This window comes from Pleurodeles waltl, chromosome 1_2, assembly GCF_031143425.1.
Source record: "Pleurodeles waltl isolate 20211129_DDA chromosome 1_2, aPleWal1.hap1.20221129, whole genome shotgun sequence".
Lineage (NCBI taxonomy): Eukaryota > Metazoa > Chordata > Amphibia > Caudata > Salamandridae > Pleurodeles > Pleurodeles waltl.
The window spans coordinates 974,352,401-974,379,166 of record NC_090437.1 but is presented as its reverse complement, the minus strand read 5'-3'; the positions used below and the strand labels follow the sequence as shown (position 1 = coordinate 974,379,166).

General features: G+C 42.4%; 1 protein-coding gene across 6 annotated transcripts in view; it reads left to right on the top strand.

Moving 5' to 3' along the window:
• FIP1L1 (factor interacting with PAPOLA and CPSF1) overlaps nucleotides 1-26,766 on the top strand; it is a 510,903-nt gene that overhangs the window by 362,060 nt on the left and 122,077 nt on the right. For all 6 annotated transcript variants that reach the window (XM_069201295.1, XM_069201279.1, XM_069201288.1 and 3 more), the window contains one exon: nucleotides 7,757-7,783. In XM_069201295.1, coding sequence (XP_069057396.1) covers nucleotides 7,757-7,783 — 27 coding nt within the window. The remainder of the gene's footprint in view (nucleotides 1-7,756; nucleotides 7,784-26,766) is intronic.

The window sequence follows — 26,766 nt, the reverse complement described above, 5'->3', positions numbered from 1 at the left end:
TCTTCTCCCGGCTGCCTTAGTAATAAACAGAAAATGTCCTATGTTCTGCACCCTTTACTATGGTTTTCTGTAGATGTGTGAGGAAATGGGACCTCACTGTGTAATACACTTACCAACCCTTTTTAGGACCATAAGTTCTGTTTGTTAAACCTTCTAGCTCCACCCTGGGTAGCTGTGGTTCTGAGTGGCAAGGCTTACACAAAGGAAAAAGCGTAAAGCATTTAAAGAGCACCAAAACAATTTCAGAAGAAATCAACAAGACTCAAGAAATTCCGTACCAATTTATGAAAATAGACTGTTTTTATGTAGGTTTAGATACCAAAAGAGAAAAGATCCACCAGAGGGTTCTGGAGATATAATATTTAAAAAGTACAGTAAATCACAGCTCAACCACAAACAAGCATTGGCAAATTCATTTAATTTGATACTTAGAAACTTGAGCAAAACCTTTGGCTAGTTGTATTTGAGTCTGTTAGTTACTTTAGGCAACCATCTCTGGCAGTGAGCCAATCGGTGGACACACCAGGCTATCAGAAACAGTTACCTCGAAGGAAGAAGTAGTTTTCAGTAAGTTCCAGGCATTTGTATCCCTTTGCTGTAGGTACCTATGGAAATGGGTGTGATGCAAGAGATACAGGATGCTGAAGATTCTGTGAATGAGGTGCTGTTCACAGGGTCTTCCTGTAGCTATTCCTTAGTCCACAGACTCGGTGAGGTGGTCCTGGCCACAGGAGTCGATGTCCCTCACGGTCCTCTCAGTCCTGGTAGAAGTCCATTCGCCACTGAGCTATAAGTCGCCCAGTATCATGGTCACAGCCTAATCCTTTCCTAGTCGATAACTTGAATTCTGGGTGACTAAGCTGCACTTAGAGTACTTTTCCAGGTCAGAAGACACAAATGCAACTTTGAGTGTCAGTTCCTGGTCTCTGGTCTTGCGTGGTGATGAGAAGCAGGGTCTGGAAGATTTGGGCTACCAGTTTGTCCCAACAGGCTTTTTCAGCTGTTGTGGCCCTGTGCTGTGAACAGGTAGACAGCCAACTGACCCCTTTGAGTCTAGTTGCGCTTGGTAAATTACTTCACCACAAGTGGGACACAGCAGGCACAGTCCCTTCTCCTTTGCTAGCCACCAAGTGCAGTCCGTGCCGGTGCAGTTCCTTCTTGTCAGTTCCTCGGTGCAGAAGGGCAGACCTTCTTCCAGTGCGGTCAAGATCTGAGTTCGGAGGGTCCTTTTAAGCCCAGGAAATGCCCTCAATGTTGAATGTGGTTAGCAGCCCATGGGCTAGCAGGTGGTTCTCTCCCTGCTGATGAACACTTCCTGCGAAGTGTGGCACCTGACCATCTCAGGATGCATCATTCTGCCCACTCACAATTTGGCCCTCTCTTGATGCCCAGAGCACCCCAGCACAACCCAGAGATGTGGCTACGAAACAACCGGTGTCCCCTTCTTTGTTCCTAGTGCCAGCCTGTCTGCTTAAGCAATAGAGCAGCCCCTCTCCCAAGTGTTCCCCATTTGCCTTTCAAAAATGGCTTCTACTTTGAAGCTCGCCTTTTGGGCCAGTCCTTGTGTCGCTTACTGCAGGAAGGAGGTAACACCTCTCTTCCACACAGGCATCTGTTGTAACCTCTCATGGGAGTCATTAGCACACCTTCCCAGGAGGGCAGAAAACTATCAAAGAGACAAGGCACTAAGTGCAACCATTAAAAGCACAGGGGGACTAAAGGCAACAAAGTGACCAATTTTATGAAAGTTGCGCCCTGCAACAAGTTATTTTAATTGCAGTTTGGAAATCAAGTTGGGCTCAATATAGAAAACTGTTTGATAGCTTGGAGTATCAACTTTGGTCACACCATTCAGGAGGGGGTCAATGTGAAACCCAGTGCTCACCAATTGGGTGACCAAGTCTTTCCGCAGTTAAAACAACTGTTTCATGGTTTTACTGCCAGAACATGTAAAATTATTGTGCAGGCAATTAAATGTGCTTCACCCTGCCTTAGGTCTTGGTTGGCCTGCCATAGCGTTGACTTACGCATATTTCAGGTGAAGTCTTAGCTTTGCCATTGCATATAATGACAGTCTGGTTAGAAGTTTAAAGCTGCTCTTCCAGTCTTCATTGGCAGCCTGGGAGACTTGTTTAACCCATGCGATACCCGGGATCGCACAACCAGTGCTGCAATCCTTGGGGTGACCCTCTAGTTTAAATACCCTGGGTACCCGAATACTATATATCAGGAACTTATAGATACGTTAGCTTATGCCAATTGGGTATAAGCCAAAGTGATATACACATTTTAGGGTCAGAGCACTGGCTCTAATTGGCAGGCGTCCGTACACTCTGGCTGAAAAACCAGCAGCAGCAGTCCAGAAACTTGGGGATGACCACACAAAAAAGGTATTTCCTTACAGGATGCCTTACGCTTAACTTGGTCACAGGGCCTGCTTTATTCAATTCCAATAACCTCTAGAGTTATGCAGAAAGTCCACAAAGATGTCATGCAGCTGATTCTCATTTCCCTCTACTTGGCAAGTAGAACTTGGCACTCTGATCTATTGGAACTCAGTGTTCACCTCCTCTTCTGACAGGTCTAATCTACATTTGCATCAGGATGGTAAGGTCCTTCATCTCAGTCCTTGGCCACTTAATTCTTGCCTGTATAGATTGAGCACAGTCAGTTATAGGCTTTCATCCCCGTAGGTGGCAGATGTAATTCTGGCTGCTTGAAAACCGGCCACCAAGTCTTCTTATGCTGGAACATGTCTGTCTCGGTGCAACGGTGCAGGCCTAATTCCTTTTGAGGCACACCTGTCATCAGTTGTTTATTGTGTTTTATTTTTGTTTGCTCAACAGGTGTTGGCGGCCTTTATAGTGAAGCATACTTGGCTCCTTGTGAAGATAGTTCACATACCAGTGTTTACTCTTTTAAAATGCCTTTCAGTGATAAATCTCCTTCTTTATAAAAATCATCAAATAAGACTTTAACCTGCCAAAGACAGGCTTTCAGTGAATCTTATTGTATTTCTTCCTCAGTAGATTTCAGCCAACACATGTTTCATCAACTGGAAGAGTATCCTTTTGACTTCATCAGGGCTAAATAAGTTATTGTAATGAAGTCTATAATTCTAATATTTTGCAAAACTGTGTTGCTCTGTAAATATGATCTGTATTCTAATGTCTACAGTCAAACGACAACCTCTCCAGGGTGAAGTTGTGGTATCACTGTGATGAGTGGGTAAACATTAGAACTGGGTACGCAGCGTATCAATATGCAAAGCAGGCCCGGTTAGGTTGTATCATGAATGTACCCACATAGTGTGATTGTTTCTTGTATTGTCATCTTAATGCTTGCCTGCTTTGTCTGTTTTTTAGTTCTTGAATTGCTTTTCCTGTTCATATCGTCTCTGGTTGATTGATCCTTGAAACGTTTACTTTATATATTCCCTTACACCCTTGTTTCGCTGAACCAATGCATAGTTTTTCTATTAGTGTTTTGACTCTCAAGCTGTCTTAGTGGTGCCAATTACTGTAGAATGGTTGGGTTTTGCCTGCCCTGTTGGTCCTTCCACCGTGTGCAATATTGTACTGGTACAAATATGACTCTCCTTTATGCTAAAAGTGATATCCATCTTCCACATTGGCCAGTTTGTCACTCTTTCGTCCTTGTTTCCCCACCTCACCTTTTCAAGATGTAGGGTCTTGCACTGGGTGGACCATAGGTGAGCCATCTTCTGTTACATTGATCTTACAAGGTCAGATTGGGTGGATGACCAACTTGTTTTGGTTTTGCTGGGGAGAATACGGGTCATGCAGTGACCAAGCATATGTGAAAATGTTACTTGACATTAATGACAATTCTACAAGGACTTGCCCTATCCAGGGGCATTCGGTTACTGATATTTTCCAGGTGGCTACTTGGTCTTTGCTGCATACCTGATGGCTCAGGTGAGGAGTGATGCTACTTCACCAGAGATGTTCTACATAATTTACACCACCATGCCAGGCCTCCCGGTAGATACTGTGTTGACACTTATTCTCAAGGTGAGGAATCTGAAGGAAGACGTATCCATCAGAAGAATAAGAAGCTTATTTTAGGTAACAGTATTACTAGTGGATATTACATCTTCCCATCAGCATCTTCATAACCTTCCTTCCTCTTCTTCTTAAGTAGTGATGGTCCTAAAAAGGTTCCAAAGAATTACCTAACTTTTGCATTCTGGTATCTATTCTACTGTCAAGCAGTTTAGCTCCTCTCCATACACCTCAGTGGGGTATTGAGGTAAGTTACTGACATGAGGACACTAGGCAACTGCGTACATATGTCACTTCCTGGGTGGACGGAGCCATGACTAAAGTCATGTAGTGTCACTTGCCGGCACTGGAGAGCTACTGCTAGATAAAAGTTTCGGAATCCAGTTTGTCATCTGGGAATATATCAGTATCTACCAGAGCAATCCTTACTGAAGAAGAGAGACTTTTTCTTTCGTTCTTATACCTGTAGGCACTGGAGAGATGCAAATCCTTTTGGGATGAGCAGTCTGAGCAGTTTGGCAGCAATGAAATTTATATAGGAAAGCACTGCCTTAACTTCCCCCTTCCTAAAGAGCTGAACTTTTTCTTTGAGGCTTTGTCCTGTGTGAGATCCTGGGCCTTTCATTTCCTGCTTCTGCTTACTGCCATCACCTCTCACAATTAGAGCTTTTACTATGCACAGTGAACAGGATGAATGTTGTAGTCTAGTAATTTCTGTAGATTAAAATATATTTTTTATTATGTTGTGAGGATAAAGGTGTTGAGACAGTCAGCTCCCAAAATGGGTGCTATTGTCTTAGGCTTCAAGTAGGATCTCCACATCTTGGTTTGCTCCCCGGTTGACAGAGTCGGGATCATGGTTAAATCTTCAAAGCAAATCCATATTTAAAATGTGCCTGAATAGCAAATATGGCACTTTCTCAACGTACCTCATCTGTTATCAGAGATGGAATCGAATTACTGGATCAGAAACCAGTGTTGTACAATTTAACCACCAGATAACGAAATCCATCATGTAAAGACATTTGTAAAGGATACATTTTAAAGATTTAGATTTATCCATCTGCCCATAAGTTTTCTTTTATCTTAGCTTATTTATCCGTAATAAAGGCCTGTTCTAAACTATTTGTTAAAGTTTTAATTTTACGCCCTTGAATGTTCATGATTTCATTTTGGGGTTGGATATGGGATTCTATCCAGCAAGCCTTTCAGATCTGATTTGAAAGTGTTAGATTGTTTTTCGTTTTAGCTATGGTCACCCTTTTGGTCTAGGCACAAACATGAACTAAATTACTAAATAGTCTTCACATTTGCTAAAAGCTCTGAAATGTATTCTTTATAGACACACATTATTTTTTCATTTCAGTAGGGTAGTACATCATAGACATTGGATTTTCACCCTGAAAATGGGTTCATCTTTTCTTGTAAATCAGGATGTTTCTCTTTCATTTACCGTTTCTTAAAGCACATTTCCATTGTGCTGAATGTGTGTAATGTAAAAGCTAAAGGGATGTTTACCAGTTTTTTCATTGTACCAAAATAGTCATGATTCCAAAGTCCATTGTGTCTGATTTTTTTATGTAGTTAGTGATTTAAATCAAATTGTTAGTAAAGGTCAAGTACTATACTGGGTTGCACTTTATAACTCTAATGGGCATTGGCTCTTATGCAGATTTCAGGAAAGTGGCGATCTGTTGACTTTCTGCAATCAGATTATCTTGGATACTGCTTGTAGCCCTGGTTCCACTGGTCTGCAGTAATCCTTGTTAAAGCTCACTCTAAATTACATTTAATTGTCTTTAATTTGTTTTCTACTTCAAACATTTTAAGATCATACGAACAGCATGGATATCACCTATATAATAATATCTAGACTGACCACATTCTTCTTTCAAAATGAAGTTCCATACTGTACTACAATGCTAAATTGTGGTTGTCATTAAACTATATATCATTCATGATGTTTTAAGATTGAAAAATGTTTATTTTTCAGTTTTAAGGCTACACTTATGGAAACAAGAATTATTCTAAGCATCTAAATACTAGCGACCCAAACAGAAGAAAAAGTTGCAATTAAGTAAAAAAAATATATTTCCAGTGGTTGCCATAAATATCCTACTGTGTACATCTTCCATGTGTAACACAATAATTATTTTGCTGTGCACTTTTTCCCATGCTAAACAGGTGAAAAGTGCCTGTGCTCCCCACTTTAAACATGATTAAATTGGTTTACTGCAATAGACTTATTTAACTTGCCTACAAGTCCTTAGTGTAGGTGTTGAAAATAAACCCAGGGGCTGGAAGTTAAATGCCATCTGTGGACTGCAGCACACACTGTGCATTAAGATAGGTGACTGCCCATCCAAATAATGATCCACTTTTCTGCAGCATTGTTGGCGCAACTATACCACATAGTTATATTGGAAGCACCTTTTTTTGCAAAGAAATACTATTAAATGATGTCCAGGCTTCTATTTTCCGAATGCTCTGGATACAACCTGAAAGTCATAGCGATCCTTCCCACCATAAAGAACAACATGTACACTGGTGTGCTTATTTAGGTCTCATTCTCGTAAATCCGAGTATGTCCCTGCTTCTTTGATGGACTGTACAGCATTTGGAATGTTGAACTCACTAACCTTATGTTCTTGCGTGCATGATATCCCCAACCAAAAGTAAGACCCTAATGTATGGTGTTGAAAATACACCCATGAGACTGGAATTTAAAATGCTACTTATGGACTGCAGCACCGACTGTGCATTGAGATAGGTCGCTGCCTACCCGCATAATGATCCACTTTCTTCAACATTTTTTTTTAACAACTGTGCCACATAGTTTTATAATGGAAACTCCCTTTTTTGCAATATATTATCACATAATGCCCAGGCTCCTACCTTCCAAATGCTCTGGAAGGGACCTGAGAGGCCATTCGATCCTCCCCACCATGAAAAACAACGTGTACACTGGTTGCTATTGAGGTCTCACTCTTGTAAACCCCACCAGTTTTAGAGTATATCCCTGCTCCTTTGAAGGACTGTGCAGCATTTGGAGAGTTGAAATCACTAACCTTATCTACTTGCATGCATGATATCCCCAACCCAAATTAAGTCAGATTTGTGCGATATGTCGTCAGACTCAATGGAAGTATTTGGTCATCTCCTGTGCACAGATGCCACATTTACCACAGAATTTTAGCAATATAGACTTCCTTGCTTAAGATGAGAATCACATTTAAGAAAACATAACAGGTTCTCTTGACTGTTTTTCATGCAATAGAAAATATAGCTTCACAATTCATCCTTTATAAAAAAAAAAATGTAGCCTAATGAAACATGATGATATGTGGAGCAAATGTAGTAGTAAATGCAGATTTAGTCCGCGTGAAGTTCAAATCCTCTGTTTTAGCCATGATAGAGCTGCTTCTTCTCGGTCTTCTGGATAATGATCTTCCTCTAGAGAATCTCTGCTTCACACAGGGGACTTATGTAATGAGACTGTGCTTGGAGTATGCCTCAATAACTGTGTTTATAACTACTGCACATGAGAAAATAGCATGGTCTAAACCATTAATTGGAGATGTACAGAGAGCAATATGCTATTTACTACCATTGTTGAGGGAGGTGAGAGCGAGCCTCTTGAGTCATGGCCCCCTCACCCTCATTTAAATGTGTGATAAATGTGCTCATCCATTTTAATTTCATTAAATGTGTCTTGTTTGTTTTTATTTTAGGGATACCGATAACTGTGCCACCCCCAGGTAAATTCATCGCACAAATGAACTGTTGCCAACAATTGCAAAACTCTAATGTATTTACAAAGTACTGGATAACAACAGCAGGCATTTTCTATGCAAAGTATACATTTTCCACTCTAATACAACATTCTCTGGGCACTAGATTTTCTTTACATCCGCTAATGTTTTTAGCAGAGTGACATCTTGGTCATCTGCAGGTATTTTTGCAGTTGAATATTTTTTCTTGTCTAAGTAATTTTAAATTTCTTCTAGATGTAATGTAAAATGTTGTTTCTTACGCAAGTTTGCCTTTACTTTTTCTTTGTTTTCACTGCATTTTAACTGTGGACTTCATACCTTTGTGGCCATCAAAGATGTCACCATTTATGGGCGCAGACTTTTGTCACATTATGGATGCAACGGTATAAGTACTGAAGCTAAATTGAGCCCATTGTCTGCCTGAAAAAGCAACTGATAAGCCAGACTCCCTCAACTGAAGTTACCTTAATTTGTATTCTGAACTCTGCTGAGTGATTTGACTCCACCTATGCATTATCACCACCTTTTTTCTTTTTTGGTTTTAGTCAGGATAAAAAACTATTCTAGCTCTAGAAACTGTTCCAAAAGGACCAGTCCGTATTTTTGTCAGCCTGTATTCATGTGGTTGAAGCCTTGCAGGTTGCTCCCCTCAAAAGCAGCCAGTGAACTTGATGTTCTTTTTAGAGATTAAGACTTCTTACTTTTATTGGGGGTGCTCATGGCTCAGTGTTTTTCAGACGGGGGGCCAAGTTATAACGTTTTCTGCACGTGGAAGGATAAGTATACTAAGAGTAGTCAAACGGTTCTTCACTAAAGTGTTTCTTTTCATCTCCCAGGTTATTATAAAGGGCATCCTTCCATGGCCTCTCTGCCTCTAACCTTTCCTAGTATTGGGTTTAAAATAACTAAATATTTGGTGTAATTGTAGGGAATATATGAGATCATTTGCTTCTTACTTTTGTACAACGAGTGTGTTTTGGGTTTTAATGCTGAAACCTGAAAATTTTAACTTGTTGTTCCCCGTAGTTTTCATTTTTCGCCTCCGCAAGGGAGCATAGCCCAGTGCTACAGAGTGTATCCCACTTCTTTTAACGCTGCTTTAGTAGCATGGTAAACCATTTGGAGAAACATTTTCAAGGACATTTTTAGTGTCTAATAAAAACAGCTGCAGATTTTCAATCTACATGTTGTCAAACATTTATAAGGCATAACTTGCACATATTTTACAACCAGCAATATAAAAAAAATTATACCAGCAGTATAAAAAATATTATATAAAGGGATGTGGAAAACTAGTCTACATCATATATTGTTATCATTACAGATTTTCCAGTAGCTTGAGAAGATCAAATTGATCTTTTGTGATGGCTGCCTCAACTATTAAACATCACAGGAGCTAGACTGGATCTGAAAACTTTAGCAATAGCTCTCCTGCACCGGAAGGTGGTCCTGACTCCACTCTGTGGTCAGTTACAGCGTGGATGTAACATCACTGGAGCCATATAACAGGAATAATTCATTACTTGGTTGCTTAGTTACGGTTTTACAAACCTTTCTAGACCAGGTGCCTAGACATAGGTTGGATACTTCTCTCTCGCTCTTTTTTCTAAACTTCTGAGTGCGTTCCGTAAAACTGCTTGCCCTCTCCAAGGACATAGATCAAACCTATAAACAATCGGCCCTCTTCTGAGATCTGAATTCTGATCTTACCTCCCACTTGTTTCTTACCTGTGTACAATCTGTATTCCTTATCAACAAAGGTTTTTACTTCCGGGGTTACTTCACCCTCAACATTCTGTAGTGCTTTTGTGTTATCTTACATATTCTAATTAAAATGTGTTTTTAAAGTTTTGTCATGCACAAGATGTATTCCTCTTGCCAGAAAGTCTATACTATTCATTGATTAATTTGAGCCGGTGGTTTCCGGTGCTCGGCACCATCACTTAATTGTCAACACTGGCTTTTATGACAGTCTGCTACATGGTGGTACTGTTTGTCTAGTTTAGAGATGAGCGCAACAACAGTTGTTTATTAATTCAACATGTGTTAAAAATGACTATTACAAGCCACCTAAGCCATTCTTATAGCTTTGGGGGGGGGCTAGAGTATTCTGAATTGTCACACGTACAGGAGTTTAGTGGTTAGTAGTTGTGTTGGTACTGGCACTAGCTGTGGTAGCAGGAGCAATGGGTGAAGCATGCTGCCGTAGCCTCCTGATAAGGGCCCTGGCACGCATATTGTTTTTTCTTCGGATAAAGCATTGATACTACTCTGCAGTCGATAAGCACGTTCGTTCTCTCCCTAGCTTAGTACAGGTCTACTCCTTCAGGTTTTAAAGGTAATTATATTTATTGTTGAATCACTACTGTTGCTTAATGGTACTTTTTTTGATGAAAAGCCTGAATGCAGAGGCTTGAACGCAAGAAGAACATATGCAATCTATTTGTAGGTCCCCTAGAAGCAAGGGCTAGCATGCAGGAGGTGCGCAATTTGATTGCCAATGGAGTTTAGTGAGCCGATTCGTCTCTGCTCAGTATAGAGTGTGGAGAACAGCGTTCAAGCATTGGCGGAGTCTTTACATTCTGTCCCCAACCAACATGACCACCAGAAAATTGTATTTGAGGTCCCATTTTCTTAGTGTCAAGGTAAGCTTGCCACTTTCAAGCCTGGAAACTGCTTCTTATATTGATCAGTTAATAGATTGTGTGACAGCTATGCTGATGGCTGCAGTGTTTTTTTTACAAGGCCAATTAGCCTTCTGCTGCTGCTTTAAAGAGCACTAATTTTGTGGTAATTACACTAGTTATAACATGTTTTGCTGATGTAGCCATGTCCTGTGTTGTTGTTATACTCATGTGGTGTGCATGTGCAATAGTTCCCTCTTTTAGATGTCTTAAATTAACCTATAAAATCTGAGTGAGGGTTAACGGGGACTTTTTTGGTTATTTGCTTGTGCCTCCACCTGCTGACACAGATTGAAGACCAAATCAGACAGGAACCTAGTGTACATTAAATGCAAGCAGAGCAGTCTCTTTCACCTCATGACAGAAACTAAATCTAAAAAGCATGTGACAGAGGACCTGGGGCAGCAATGGCTTCAGATGGCGGGGTATGTAGCCTGCTGTTACTGGATATGTTAAGATTAACAAAGGGTCTTAACATTTCTCATCCTCATGGTGGGGAATATTCAAAATGTGTGAATATGTGAAAAATCCAGTGATGGACTGTCTATCAAAATTACCATGAACTCTACCAATATGTGAATGCAATAAACTAAAGTTGTCAGATTGCACTTCGAACCTCCTATTAGGCTGTTAATAGTACATGAAATATGACTTGCTTGGACAGGTAGTGGAAACGTGCATATCCATCTTCCATTCTCTGGTGAGTGATAGAGATGGATTCTTTTATGCTCTGGGGCTTTTTCTCTGGACTCCTTGTGCGGCTTCGGGGCTTCAGTGAAGGCAAAGATAGCAGTAGAGCAGGCCTGCAGAGCCTCAGCAGGGCATCAGTGTAAATCGTAGCCTGGAGAAAATGAGCAACACACAGATCCACATTCAGGAAGCGCCAGTTCACGCTCTTCACAGGCATAGGATTATGTAGTTTTTCAACAGAGCTAGGGGTTCAGTTTGCAGTAGAAGAGGAGGAAAAGTATAGGATTTCCATTATGAGTTCAACATTAGAAAACAACGAATGTCAGAAAGACAGTCTGACATACATTGTTGAAGAAGGGTGGTGAGAATTAGAAAAGAGAAATACATTGGGTATTGTCTGCATAAAATTAGTAAGAGAATCCAAAAGAGGAAATTGTCACGTGTAATTAAAAAAAAAAATACCCAGGATAAAAATTTGAAGTCCTGACAGTTAATGAAGTGGGTAGTGATCTACTAATTGCCAGTAAACAGAGAACACCAGTCCGCGATACGGGAGAAGAACACAGTTAAGTGTGGAGCCTACAATGATAAGGGTTTGTAAGTTGCAAAGTAAAATAGAATGGTACGTTGCAAAGTTAAATAGAGTGGTAAACAATGTTGGAAGCTTTCAGGTAAGTCGAGCAGTATGTGGATGTATGAGAGGAGGTTGTGAGTATAGGCGATGTAGGGCGGTATATATGCAAGAGGGCGGTCTCCGTGAAATGAGGTGCGGGTAAACCTGATTCGCAGGAGTCGAACAGATAATCTAATATTTTACAGATGAAGTCAAGCTCCTGGCCGATATTTGGAGGATATGGTAGTGTCTGCTGTTTCTTTTAACAAACCACGGGGGGAGATGGAAGAAGTAGATACCAGATAATTGAATGGAAAAGGATGGCAGACATTTTACAAAAGATTTTGTGATTTGATGACTAATTGGGTCTGATGACGGGCAGTAAGGTTTAACAGATTTGAGAATAGGAGTCAAGAGAGTGCCTTTTAGACAAGTATGTTGAGTAGAATATGGGGAGACTGACATGTTCATCATGGTATGGTCAGAGGAAGAAGGATCAGTGGTGGATAGAGTGTTATAGTGTGTTAAAACATAAGTATTAGGTCTACAAGCTTTCCCTTATTATGCACAATATGCATTAGGTAGTGAGAGAAACTGCAAGAATTGTCCAGAGTTGATTGTTAATGTTGGTTGCTTAAAAGGACATGATTGCTGATTCTATGCCAGACTGTGTCCTAGCATACCAAATAGGTGAGACCCTTTGCTGTGGCCTTGTGTAAAAAATCACCAAGACATAACGGGAATGAAATAAGGGCTGCAGGAAGGGCAAACGCTATGAGCTGTGGGAATAACCCTAGCTCAAAATGGCAGTATTCCCTGATTGTCAAAGACCAATATCTAATGGTGACACTTTTCATCCAGAGCATCACCTTTCTTGATGGTGCCTGATGTTCTGTGTATGAAGGAGGTAAGTGAATCCCATGAACGAGGGAGCCAAACACTCACATCCCAGTAGCAGAGGATGTAATTGAATAGTAGGTAATGTACACCGGTATTAAGTGAAGTATGAAGATCTAGTATCCTTAAAATATCAATACTGGAAATAGTTGCACGTTTTTGTTAGAAAGGTGACAGTTCTGGCAGTAGGTGAACTCTGCTGAGGCCTGCATCAAGCCACCCTCAGGTTTCTTCTATTGTCTTATGGAGCCTCCTCACTTTAAACATCTACGAATTACTTTTACAAGGAAAAGATGACAATTGTTTATGCTGACAAACCCACCAAAGTATAGTCCTCTCCATTTGTAAGTTGGCTGTGTAGATTTCGAAATGAAATATGTACATGTATGTCACTGCTCTCCATCTTTGAGTCCCAGTCATTGTTTAAACACACATTAATTTCACTTGAAAGGTGTTTAAATACACACAGAGACCTTGAATTATAATTAGATGTTGAAACTTTATTGGGCCCTGGTTAAATAAATAAATCTGTCGACCACCTTTAATTATGCCATGTTTTTGTAATGTAAATTAGCACAGTAAAGGATGATTAATGACTGTAAGCCTTGCTCATCGCAAGCTTTAGAGACCTTTTTAGAGAGGCCCTTTTTTTTTTTTTTTTTTTTTTTAACAGAACTTAAACCAAGACTTTAGTTGTACTGCTCAAAAAAACATGCTTCTTCGGTACCGGAAAGTGCCCCTATAACTGATATTGAAGTGAGCTGTTTATAATCAGTTTTGTGAAACTCGTTGTGTTGCTTAAGTTGAGTGAAATGTACTTAAATAGCAATACACCCCCACCCCGTTCATGATGGAGAAACAGGAGAAAGGTCCAGATATTTACTACCAATGTATCCAAGTCCACAAGAGATAGGGACTATGAGACGTGTGTGATTGCTACGGTAATTTCCTCAAGCACCAAAATATTAAAATATCTTTGAAAACCTGTAGATACACATGATCTGCATACTTCTGTCATCTAGTGTTGGGTCTGGAAGGCTGCAAATTGTTTTCCTTCGAAAAGTCCAGCCAGAAGAAGAACTACAAGAGGCCTCTGCGGCTGAAGAGGAGTCCTGTTTGAGAGTTAGAGTTAGACATCGAGATGCAAGATCTCCCTCTGGCGCAACATACTTAAAGTACAGAAACCCCTGTCTTGCCCAAGAAACCTCCACCAAATCAAAGGCTTCTGGGCCACCACTGCTGACAGGCTTTGCCTGCACCAAAAGACAGATTTGGATGCCCCGCCATCGGGCTCTGCACCTAGACACTAGGCTAATCCAACCATCTCGATGCCAAGCCGACCAGCTCCCTCTTCAGCACTGACAACCTCATGCTTAGAGTCAGCACTGACCGCTTCATAGCTGAAAAAAACACCACAAGCAGTCTCGACATCGACCATTTGGGCTCTGAAACATGAGAGCACTTAGGCACCGATAAAAAAACGAAATCAACACGACCTTCGGAACCAAGTCCCTCGGTTGAGCCTGTCCTCTATAAAACGAAGGAACAACTCGATGTTAAGCAGAAATTGCTCCACAAATAGCCTCAGATTGGCTGTATTTTGGTAAAGACTGTTGTGACAGTACCATCAGACAGAGGCCATTGATGCACTTGCTGCCAAAAAGAAGAGAGGCGGATTAAGACACTAATACTTTACATTCTTCTCTGCCTGCTTCTCCTCCACCAACACCTCTACCACCCTTACCCCACATTCACAGGGTGACCCGCTTGACATCACCCTTCAGGGGTTCCTGCAGTCCTTCACTGGTGATCATTGAACAAGGGATAACACCTTTGATTTGCCTCAACACACAGTCCCTTGGACAGCCTATGATATTGATCCCCAACCTGACACTGGCCCAGGCGTTTACTGTGCTAGGCAGTGTCCTCCAGACGATGCTGCCTCTTTCCAAGTGCTTAATGGTAGGGCAGCCCCTTACCACCAGGTACCTTTAGATAAGGAGCTCATAGAGGATGACTTCCTATTTGAAGCCCTCTCCACTTTTCACAGAGCAACACAGTACCTTCCAATGCTCAAAGGAATGCTGAGGCACTCAGATGACATTTTTAAAGATCTGGGTAGGGCCTGCATCATTACACCACGGGTAGAGGAAAAATATAAAACCTCACCCTCTGATCCCGTTCTCAATCAGGAGGCCAAATTCCACCTGATTCTTTAGGGGTCTCCAATGCTTGTAAGAGAGCGGACTCCCAGACCGCCAGTGAAGCTCCATCTCCTGACTAGGAGAGCAAGCTTATAGATGTCTGTGGTAAACTTGGTGCAGCCAGCAGCCAACCACTGGAGTATAGATAATACTCAGGGACTGTTATGACCACACCCATTGCAATGACATGGAATAACTCCTCTAATACCTCTCAGAGGAACATAGGAAGAGAGGCCAGGAGGTAGTTACCAAGGGCCAACTTATGTCCAATAATTCCATCTTGAGTGCTTTAGATTCTGCAGAGACGAGGGATCAACACTAGTATATTGTTACTCCGCCATGTGTGGTTACGCATATCCGGTTTTAAACAAGGGGCGCAGCAGACCCTACTGAATGCTCTCTCTGATAAAGACACCGACGTGGCTAAGTCTATGGGTGTCTTGCATACCCCTGCCGCCCATGGGAAGGAAGGGGCAAAACAACTTCACTAAGTGGCACCTCCTCTCACACAAAGCAGTGACTCCCTTCTCCTTCCCCTGACTATTTAACACCTTTTGGGTGAGATTTACAACAGTTCCTCCCTGCCTGGCCAAATATATCATTTGATCAATAGGGGCTGTATAATGTTCCAATATGGTTATTGTCTAGAGCTCTTTTTGACATCTCCAAACATTCCCCTTTGCTCTCACAAACTCGCTACATAACATCTCAGTCTATTCAAAGAGGAAGTTCAGGCTCTACTACTAAAGGGAGCCATAGAACCCCTCCCGACAAAAAAACCAAGAGACAGGAGTTTACTCCCTGTACTTTCTGAGCCCCCAGTAGATCTGCGGCTGCTAACTCATGCTCACCCTCCAGGACGTTATCCCACTTCTTCAGCCGGGCGATTTCCTCTCAGCGCTAGCCTTGAAGGATGCCTGTTTTCACATCCCTACTCACTCAGCACATTGCAGATATCTCAGATTTGTGATAGGAGGCAACCACTACCAGTTCAAAGTCCTCCCATTTGGGGTAACTACTGCACCACAGGTATTTACAAAATGTTTAGCAGTAGTAGCAACATACTTATGCAGACAAAAAATTCATGTTTTTACATATCTAGACGATAGGCTCATCAAAGCCAGCACTCTTCCACTTTGTCTGCATCACACCCAAGCTACTAACGACTTGCTGTATCAACCAGTCTTCACCATCAATTTCCAGAAACCTAATCTTCAGCCTCTTCAGATCCAGCATTATCTTGGAGCTGTTTTAATCATGCAGCTGGGATTAGCTTATCCCAATGCAGCATACACACAGAACTTTCAAACACGGGTATCATGTTTTCACCCGAACAGCAAGTTGCAGTCAGATATTTTATGAGACTACAAGGCATGATGGCCCGTGCATCGCATTAGTGCCAAATGCCTGTATGCACGCGAGTCCTTTGCAGTAATGTCTAGCACGTCATTGGTCTCATTTACAAGGTCACCTGGAGTATCTAGTGTTTGTAGACAGCTACACTCATCACTCCATGCAGCAGTGGTATAGAGACACCCTGTTAAGGTGGTGGCCTTTCTTCGACCCTGTTCCTCAGACTATACTGACAACAGACGCATAACAGACAAGGTGGGGTGCTCACCTTTAGGATCTCACAGTCCAAGGTCTCTGGGATTCCAAACACTGCAGTCTGCATATCAACCAGCTAGAACCTCTTGCTTTTCAGCTAGCGCTAAAAGTGTTCACAACTCACCTGATCAACAGAGTTCTCCTGATCCACACAGACAACATGACAACCATGTATTATTTGCAGAAATGGGCTATCTCGCCTATCGCTGACGATCTGGTTTTGGGCCATTCGTCACAACATCCATCAGCTAGTGCAACCTCTCCTGGGGACACACAACGATTTTGCCGACCTCAGCAGGCTGCGGCAACAAATCCAAGACTTGGAACTCCACCCCCAAGTCCTGCTCCTCTACTTCCAAAAGAGGGGGTTTCCAGACATAAACCTATTCGCAACAGAGGAAAGCACAAAACGCCCAAACTTTGCCTTCCTCACCCTCAATCCAAAGGCAATGCTCTATGGATGAACTGGTCAGGGATATTTGACTACCCTTTTTCGCCTCTCCCTCTTCTTCTGTTTCTGGTTCAGAAGCTCAGGCAAACGTTCCTCACACTGATACTACTAGCTCCCACATGGGCCTGGCAGCCCTGGTTCACCACCCTCCTAGAACTATCAGTTATCCTCACAAGAAGCTTCCCCTCAACCCAAACCTTCTCACTCAGAAGCATGGTCAAATCAGGCACCCACATCCCAAGGAATTAAACTTGCGATATGGCTTCTGATGTCATAGAATTTGGATACCTTAACTTGCCTCAAGAATGCATGACTATTCTTAAAGAGGCACACAAGTCCACTAGAGCACGCTACACAGCAAAATGGAAATGTTTGTTTGCTTTTGGCTGCCAAAACAATTAGACCCTTTCAAAGTCAGTGCAGGACATTCTGTCCTACCTTCTTGATTTGCAGAAAGTGAACGTAGCATACACCTCCATAAGATTGCATCTGGCTGCCATAGCTGCTTGTCTTCAGAACAGACAGCATCTTTCACCTTTCAAATTCCAGTTATAAAAACCTTCATGGAAGGGCTTAAACGAGTGATTCCACTAAGCAACCCCCCACCCACAGTGCCTTCTCTGAATCTTAATATTGTACTTGCAAGACTCGTGGGTCTACCTTTTGACCCTATGCATTCATGCCCTCTTCAGTTCTTATCATGGAAGGTGGCATTCTTAGTTGCTATCACTGACTCAGGTGTGTTAGTGAGTTCCAGGCTTTTACCCTACAAGAACCTTTTTTTCCATTTACATAAGGATAAAGTGGTTCTCCGCACAAAGCCTGCATTCCTACAAACATTTGTATCTCAATTCCACCTCAAACAATCTATTGAATTGCCCCTATTTTTCCCACAACCAGACTCTGTTGCTGCTCTTGACACTCTAGATGTTAAGAGAGTGCTGTTGTTCTACATTGATAGAACTAAAACCCTTAAAAAGACCAAACAACTTTTTGATGCTTTTCCATAACCACACAAAGGCAACCCTATATCTAAATTTGCCATAGCCAGATATTTTGTGAAATGTATTCTTACCTGCTATGTTAAGGCTAAAATACCATTCATTACCTGTTCCTCCTTGACTGCACTCCACTTGTCCTTTATTAGGACATATCCCCAAAGCTGACATATGTAAGGCAGCTACATGGTCCACACACCTTCACCAAGCATTATTGTGTGGATGTATTAGCACACCAACAAGCTATGGAAGGACAGAAAGTACTATGCATACTTTTCCAGACCATTGCAATACCCATGTGTATCTACAGCCACACATGCCATCAAACGGAAAATGTTAGTTACCCAGTAAGCATCTGTTTGTGGCTTGTAGTGCTGTAGATTCACATGTGCCCGCCCTCCTCCACAGATGCCTTTGGCCGTTCCAGTCTCTTTACCATTATAGGTATATACATTTACTTGGACGTCTCTGCCTTGACTCTTGCACTACACTCCATTCTCTCCCACCTGCGAGAAAGCAATCTGAGTCAATGCCCATGCACATTACCACCAAGAGGAGGAGTCCCTAATCCCTGTGACTCCAAAGATTTTTTGAATGAAAACAACTTTCAACCTTCTGGACCCAACACTAGATGGCAGAAGTATGCAGAGCAGAGAAGTGAAGTAGAACATGTTGTGGTAAGTATGTGTGTGTGAAGGGGTTTAGAAGCTGAACATCTGCAGCCTTGCCACATCCTCCAGAACATATGAGGTGGAGGCTGCTGCTGCTTCTGTAACAGCAGTGAGGCTTTCAATTACAGACAACTAGAAGTCAAGGAAAGTCACGAGCCTTCCTGTGGTTGTCTGACGGTAAACAAATACGCATTATATGTTGCCATCTGAATCAGGTGGGTAAACAGTTTCTTGTACCAAGTGCGAGTTTTACGACACGCATTGTATGGTTGAAGAACCTGGAATTCTTGTCCACTCCGCCCATGTACTTATTCTAATCAAGTTTACAGATGGGCTTGTGGACTTCGGCCATCTGACCCCAAACCATGATGGGAGAAGTGCTCTCATCATGAATTGTAGTGAGCACATATACATCGCACGCCTATCTAAGAACTTGACTGCGAGCAGTTCGTTAGAACGCAATGCAGTACTCTCTGATTTCTGGAGCTTCTTGCAAACAAGCTCCTGCGGGAATCCTTTACGATTACAACGAACTGTACCGCAGGCCACAGTGCCAGCTTTGTAGACCTCACTGAACAGCTCTACTCCTGTATAGAAATTGTCCACATAAAGGTTATAACCTTTGTAAAGAAGTGGCTGGACCAGTTCCCATACAATCTTACCTGTGACCCCTAACGAGGGAGGGCAACCTACAGGGTTTAGGGTAGAATCCTTCCCTGTATACACTCTCAAGCTGTACACATAGCCAGAAGAGCTCTCACACAGCATGTACAGCGTTATGCCATAGCAAGCTCTTTTTCTCGCAATGTACTGTTTGAAAAGCAGCCGTCCTTTGTACAGGATCTAGGACTCATCAACTGCTATATTCTTTCCAGGAGTATAGATCTCTGTAAACCTGGCAGACAAATGTTCCACGACAGGCCGAATTTTGAACAACCTGTCATGGTCTGGATGGTCCCGGGGCAATGCAGCAGAATTGTCATTGAAATGCAGCATGCGCTGCAGTAGCAAAAAACAATCTCTGCTCATGTATGGTGCGAAGATGGGAGTTACCCAAACCGTGCGAGTCGTCCAGTAGGACTGCAAGGTGGGTTTCTGCACTAACCCCATTTTGAGCGTAAGGCTCAAAAATATCTTCAACTCCGTCAGCGAAGTGGGAGTCCACTGGCGTGCCCTAGAACGGGGCCCTAGAGTGCCTCCACGCTCCTTCAGAAATTGGTCTGCACGCAAATTTGTTTGTTGCACAATTTTCTGAAGGAAGTCAACATCCAAAAATAGATGGATGTAGTCGACTGGCAAAAAGTTAGCTGTATCGACTTTACATCCAGCGTCACCAGTAAAAGGTGGAATTTGGGGCTGAACTAAACAGGGGGGCTGCCTAGAGAGCACTCTCTCTGTGCTTGCGGCCACAAGCACGTGCTCTCTGAGTTCGGCTTACCCAATGTGCTTGTGAAGGGACAGCACGGCTGTCGTCATTGTCTCCTTCAGACTCATTGGAAGAGGTGTCGTCGGATGGGACTCCGCCGACTGACAAATCACTCACAGATTCTGCCCCATTGTCCTTTCCCTCAGATGCTGTCTCAGTATCTGCTGTCTCAGTCTCTGAACCTACATCAGAACTGTCGTTAATAACCCGAGTTAGGGCTTGATCAACAGTCATCCAAAGAGACGCTATCTCTGCTACTGGCTAAACTGTCCCTCTAAATTACTAGCCTACGTAGAAGGCAGATAGTCACAAAATTGCTCGTGGGTATGTTTGTTGTGTACAATAGGAAATGTCGTCACCTTACCTTAGCTTCTTCTCCAATTCTGCAGATTCTCTGAAAACACTGAAAAAAAACAAAAAAGAATGTATTACTTCACCTTACCACATACCCATCATCACAGCCTTCAGCGCTGGTGGCACCCAGTGCGACAGTCATTTTTGGTGCGCTGCCTCCCATTACCTCCTCTTCTAATTCCCTCAGTACCACCCAGCAAAAGTGCCACTCATATCTCCATAGTCCCCCTGGCATAACATTTGTTTTAAAGCGCAGGTAACGCTTGCCTTTACTAATCCACTCAGCTAAATACATATAAATGTATATCCTTTGCAGCAGGACAATAAACCCAACTGCCACTACAGAAAACATACATGTATATGTATATATATATATATATATATATAATATATATATTTTGTGAATAAGAATCTCACTGCACTCCACGAGGTTCAAATTGGCATGTGCTGCGATCCATGGCCAGGAGACGGTGCCAGGGAGGCCGTTTTGGCCTTTTTTACCCCCACCGGAGTAGAAGAGGACTCTTACCTGATCTGCTTCTGCTCCGGTAGAGAAAAAGGGGCGGGAGCGGGGCAGGATGGAGACGCGGAATTTGTTCCGTGTCTCCAACGGGGAAAGAAAAAAATAAATAAAAAATCCTCTGGTGCATTGCATTGGATTTTTAAACCCCTCCCTGGTGTCGGCCACTGGTCGTGACCCGCACCAGGGAGGTAGTGTGGGCGTCGGCCAGTTGCCGACGCCCGCACTTATGGGGTTAAGTTTAGTAAATTAGAAGAGATGAATGTTCAAGTAGGGCACTAAGAAGAGTCATAGTCCTAAAAGCAGCAAAAGGGGAGCCTTGCTTTCTCTTATCCCAAGCACCAGAAAGGTCCTCAGAGGTCATCAGTCACAGAATATGGTTGTCTATTGGATGCACTCTTCCAACGAGGATTGCGTGCAGGACTTTTCCATGAAAGGAGGAGGAGTGCCGACCAGGGTCATTAAAAATCAGCTGTTGTGGCTAATCTGTATGGAGACTGCAAGTGTAGGCATCAGTATCAGTACAGACTGTTCGACTGAAAAGTCATTTTATTTAGCATAGCCCCAAATCATAACAGACAACCTTACAACCTCTGTCAGAGGGGCAAGCACCCCACCCGGTGTAACTTTCCATTTGGCACATGACTGGGTATCTACATTGATCAGATCACGACAGCTCTTGATGTTTCAAAGAATGCTTTGGTCAGCAGAATCTGTTTATTTATGAAAATCCATGAAAACAACAGGACCACCATCTCGGGGGTGCAATCCCTCTCAGGAAGGAAGCCAACTATAGCCAGCTGGTCAGCCTCGTCCTCCATTTTACTGACTGCTCTACCATAATTTTCCCTAGTGAGTATGCACATTATTCAGCGTTGATCATTTACGCATAAACATTGGTTTGGAAACACAAATGACAGTAAACAGTTTGCATGAATTTTAGTTAAATTCTTGTTAGCCATATTGATCATGGTCAGTGAACTGTCTAAATGTACAATCCCTGAAGTAGTGCTGCAGTAACTGCCTCTTTTGAGGTGGATGGAGAATGCCATATTTTGTTGTCTTCTTATAGAATCATACGGCATGTCTATCCAGTAAATGTGAATTTCTTATAAAACGAGCAGTAATCCTATCAGGGCCTGGTCATTCCACTGGCAAAACCCTTAATAGCTCCTCAAATATTTCACCTATTATAATTGGTTTAGGGTGTGATACTCTGGCACCATCTATGCAGACCATTGCTAAATCACCCCCATACTGCCCAGTCTGCCCACTAGATAAAAGCAACTTGGATTTGGTATAAATCCGATCAATCCAGAAATATCTCCTGGATTGGCACAGCAGCATGCACCATCAAGCACGTCATCATTTGATTGTTGGGTGTAGAAGTTTTCTGAGGCATGCTGCTGTTTTAACAGGGCAACCGGGATCTTCATTAGTGTCCCGGAGTCATTAGAGGACTCAAAGCAGCCTTAGCCATGTTAGGTTGATCTGTAGCTGATGCAGTTTCTGTTTACAGGCTTTCAAAACCCTAGCATCCTTGGAGAGGCACACTCTTCAAATGTATATCTTGAAGGACTCATAAATAGAACTGATCTTTGGAACTGTGTTACTGTTGTTAATTGAAATTAAATATAGCCTTCCTGCTGTAATTCGGAGCAAGTAGTTTCTAAGCAAAAACAACAAATAATAGCTCTAGGCTAACCTTAGAGACCCTGGGCATCAAAGAAGCGTATAAATGCAAATAAACAAAAAGCAGTTTATAGATTAGTAGTTAATATGGGAAAATAATATTGCAAGAAGGGCAAAAAGTACACTTTGTATGGAAACTATCTGTTTAACTCCAGACATCTATTATGTCAGTCACGCCTAGAATATGGCATATTGCTTATACTGAAGAAGATAGGGCTCTCCTTGACTGACTAGTCCAGTCTCAAATCTAGCACTGTTTTAAAACCTGTGCCCCAGATGAGGCTGCCAGCACCACAGTGCAGACATTTACTCTGAAGAAAGTAGAGCTGATAGCACTTAGTTTGAATTAAATAGCCACCAGTAAGTCAAAACGATTTATTGTATAACTGTATTCAGTTCAAGAAAACTGAAAATGGATGTTTAATCCTTAGATGCTTTAATACCAGTTATCACAATTCCTTAGTCGGTGATAGAGGTGTAGAGCAGAGTGGCGAAGAGTGCATTGGCATACAGTCGAGTGGTACAGGGTAGAATGCAGTGAGGTATAGTGGAGCTGTGTAAAGTGGAGTGGTGCGGAGTAGAGTGCAGTTACGTGGAGTATTCATAGTGTGGTAGCACACTGCCATTACAGGCAACACATTTTCAAATAAAGTGACTATTAACATTTGCACAGACATACAGTTTTACTAATAAAACGAAAGTGCACAGTAAAAAAAAAGTGTGGAAATTGCATCATATAGTTTAATGATTCATTTTGATCACATTAATGTATTTGTTTCCAGCACACTTCACAAATAAAAAAATGTGTTCCCTTTGTGTGTTCATAATTGTGATAAATTCTGAAATACTTGCACAGTTCATTTAAATATTGGCATGTGCTAGAAAATAAATTTCCTACCCCCATTATCCAGCAAGATTGTCACACAAATCCTCTCACTTTGAAGTCAGAGAAAGAAAAGTAAACAAGCACCCTTGAAAGTTAGCGCCTGACATTTGACCTTGATCTTTGAATGCACAATAAATGTGACAAGATAAGAACAAGATTTTCAGGCCCATTACCAGAAAGTGAATTCATGGAATGATACAGAAAACATGGTTTAAGCAACGGGAGCGAGAAACTGAATCTACAGAGCCTAAAGCAAATAAAGGCAGCAAATGGAAAGCCAGAAAATGAGTTTCAAACCACAAAGCCCATAATAATCAACAAGCAGAATGTATTCCTAGGTCAACTTGATGAAAGTACCCAAGATGTCTTCAGCAAAACCAGACAGCTCATAGGCTGCGATTTAAAAAAGGTCAACAGCCGGTTGGCTCTCATACACTCACTCCAGACTCAGCAGAATACCTCAACACACTAAGGTAGCATCCAGCAAGGTCCCAGCAGGCTCACCTTGGTATACCCACTGCAAACATGGTCTGCTTCCACACTCTTAAGACCGCAGGATAACCCCTTCCCCTGCTGGTTAGACCCATCACATGCCAAAGCGACTGTTGCTAACACTTCGGCTTCCACACCTCTGAGGACCAGCCAACCCTGGATACATGCAGGCCCCGCTGTACAAAGTAAGTGTTGTGTATTGAGGATCAGATTGGCACTCTGCTTCTAGAAGCCTCCGCAAGGGATAACAGACAATATTTCAGCCTGGCCTCAACCTAGAATACAAGGCAGTGTTGAATATTAAATCAATGGTGCAGCACAACTATGCTCCAGTGGCCTTTTTGCTGTCTAGATTGCGAGTGCATGTGACATTTAATATAACACTGATGGAAAACGGAGCGAAGTTTCAGAGAACCGGAAGAACAGACTAATACACAATAGACTCAGACTATAATAGATGCCATATTGCACATAACAAACTGCCCTTGAATGAAAACAATTTTTTCACCCATTTTCAGAATATTTTCTCACCAAATTGCTGCATGATTTTCAAGTCTTGTATTTTTCAGTTAGCGTAACATGACTTACATCGACCAGCCATTAATAAGAACCATACTACGATATACCAGCAACATTCTGCATATTTATTCTGTTTTGGTCTGGGGTGGCAGAGTTCCAGCCTCCCATTCTGCCCCTTGACCACCATCTGTATATCTTCAAGTATTCAGGTTGGTAACTGCACCCAATCTCAAATATCCCTCCATCACTTCCAGATCCTAGCAGCGACCATACCAACATCACTGATGTTTCATTCTATGCCAGCTCAACACATTGTTCTCAACCTATAACCTGTTTTGCTGAGTCCATCTGAACGGCAAGTGACGTATATATTCCTTGTAAACCATCTCTATAAATTCAGCTTACATTCACATCTGCATAAGGAATATTGTGTGCTATACGGATTCCATTGCTTCTGGTTTTTCGCCTCTTTCCGGTGCTGACAGTACCTATTGCAACCTAATCATTACATTGACTGTGCTTTGGCACTCGTAACTGGTTAAACTGTACTTATTCCGATCTGCATTTGGGCAAACTTTACATGTGCCCATGGATTTTCTGTTTACTCTGCATATAGGTTGTTATATGCTGTGATTAAACCTAGGTAACTTGTACACTTTACTCATCATTATATGTTAACTGCTTCTAGGCATCTTTACGTGTCTAGAAGGTGTAGTCATAAATTATGTATATTCTGCATGTGCACAGAATATCATATTTGGATGATATGTGTGTTGCATTGTTTATATCTGAAAGAGACTTCTAGCTGCAGATTCCTTACCTTTGAGTTCCCTGCCATCTGCTTTGAATCTGGAATATTTTGCTGAGCAAATACTCTGTGTGAGTCGTCGGGTCTCGTCATTTGGATCCGCATGCGTTGTTCAGCTCTGTGTGGTGTCTTTCGAACTATCTGAGACATCATGGTCGCCTAGAAAGGCACCACCCCGGTGTGCGTTTGCCTGATGTTTTCCTTCCACGTCGGTTAAGCGCAGTTCTGGGATCGAGCAGGCCTTTTTTCTACCCTTTTGTCAACGATTTTTTGTCTGTGCGAGAATGTCTTCAAGGAAGACAGGGTTCAAGCCATATGGTGCCTGCCATCGCGCCATGTCGGTGACGGACCTCCACCAGGTATGTCTCTGGTGCCTCGACAGAGACCACGACTTGAAGTCATGCTACGACTTCCGGGCCATGACCCCGAAAGCTTTGAGAGCGCGGTCTCGGAAGCTGATGGCGCAACCTGGCAGTCAACGTTGGTAGGTGCTACTCCTAGGAGGTCTCGGTCCTGCTCGAGGAGGAGGTTTCGGGACCACTCCAGAAGCCCCAAGTCCTCCTCTTCTCACTTGAGGTCCTCTGGGCACTCAGGAAGAGGCACAAAAAGAAGTCCAAGCGGACTTCGATTTCGGCATGACTGTCGGCCGACAAGGCATCTCAGGAAAGTCAATCTTCCAAGCACGGTTCTGCCCCACTGCCAGTGCCCACCGGTGGTGTGAGTCCATCTTCATTCCAGATAATCCAGAACAACGTCGTTCTATGCTGATTCAGACTTTGACTGCGCTGACACGGCCCAGAACAGTGCCTGAGGCTTATTTTGCAATAGAGATGGTACCTCTACCTCAAGAAGGGAAAGGAGTATATTCTCTATACTTCCTTAGACCAAAAAAGGATGGTACTCTCAAACCAATCCTGGATCTGAGGCCACTTAATCTACACGTCGTCACTCTTTAGGATGTCATTCCCCTACTACAAAAACAGGAATACATGACCGCATTTGATCTAAAAGATGCTTGCTTCTACATTCCCATACATCCAGCACATCACAAATATCTAAGATTTGTGATAGAAGCCAACCACTACCAGTTCGAAGTGCTACCATTTGGAGTAACAACAGCACCAAGGGTATTTACCAAATGCCTTTCAGTGGTTGCAGCATACCTCAGAAGGCAACATATACATATCTTTCCCTATCTAGACAACTGGTGCATAAAAGCCAGCACCATTCAAACCTGTCAGCAGCACACACAATACACAATCGATATCCTACACAGTCTAGGGTTCACAATAAATTACAAAAAATCTCATCTGCAACCAGCGCAAATGCAACCATATTCGGGAGGAATTCTGAACACTCAGCATTAGCGTACCCAAACCCACAGAGAATTCAAGCTTTTCACAATCTCATGTCACAGCTACAATACACTCAAACTTACACAGTAAGGTTTATCAT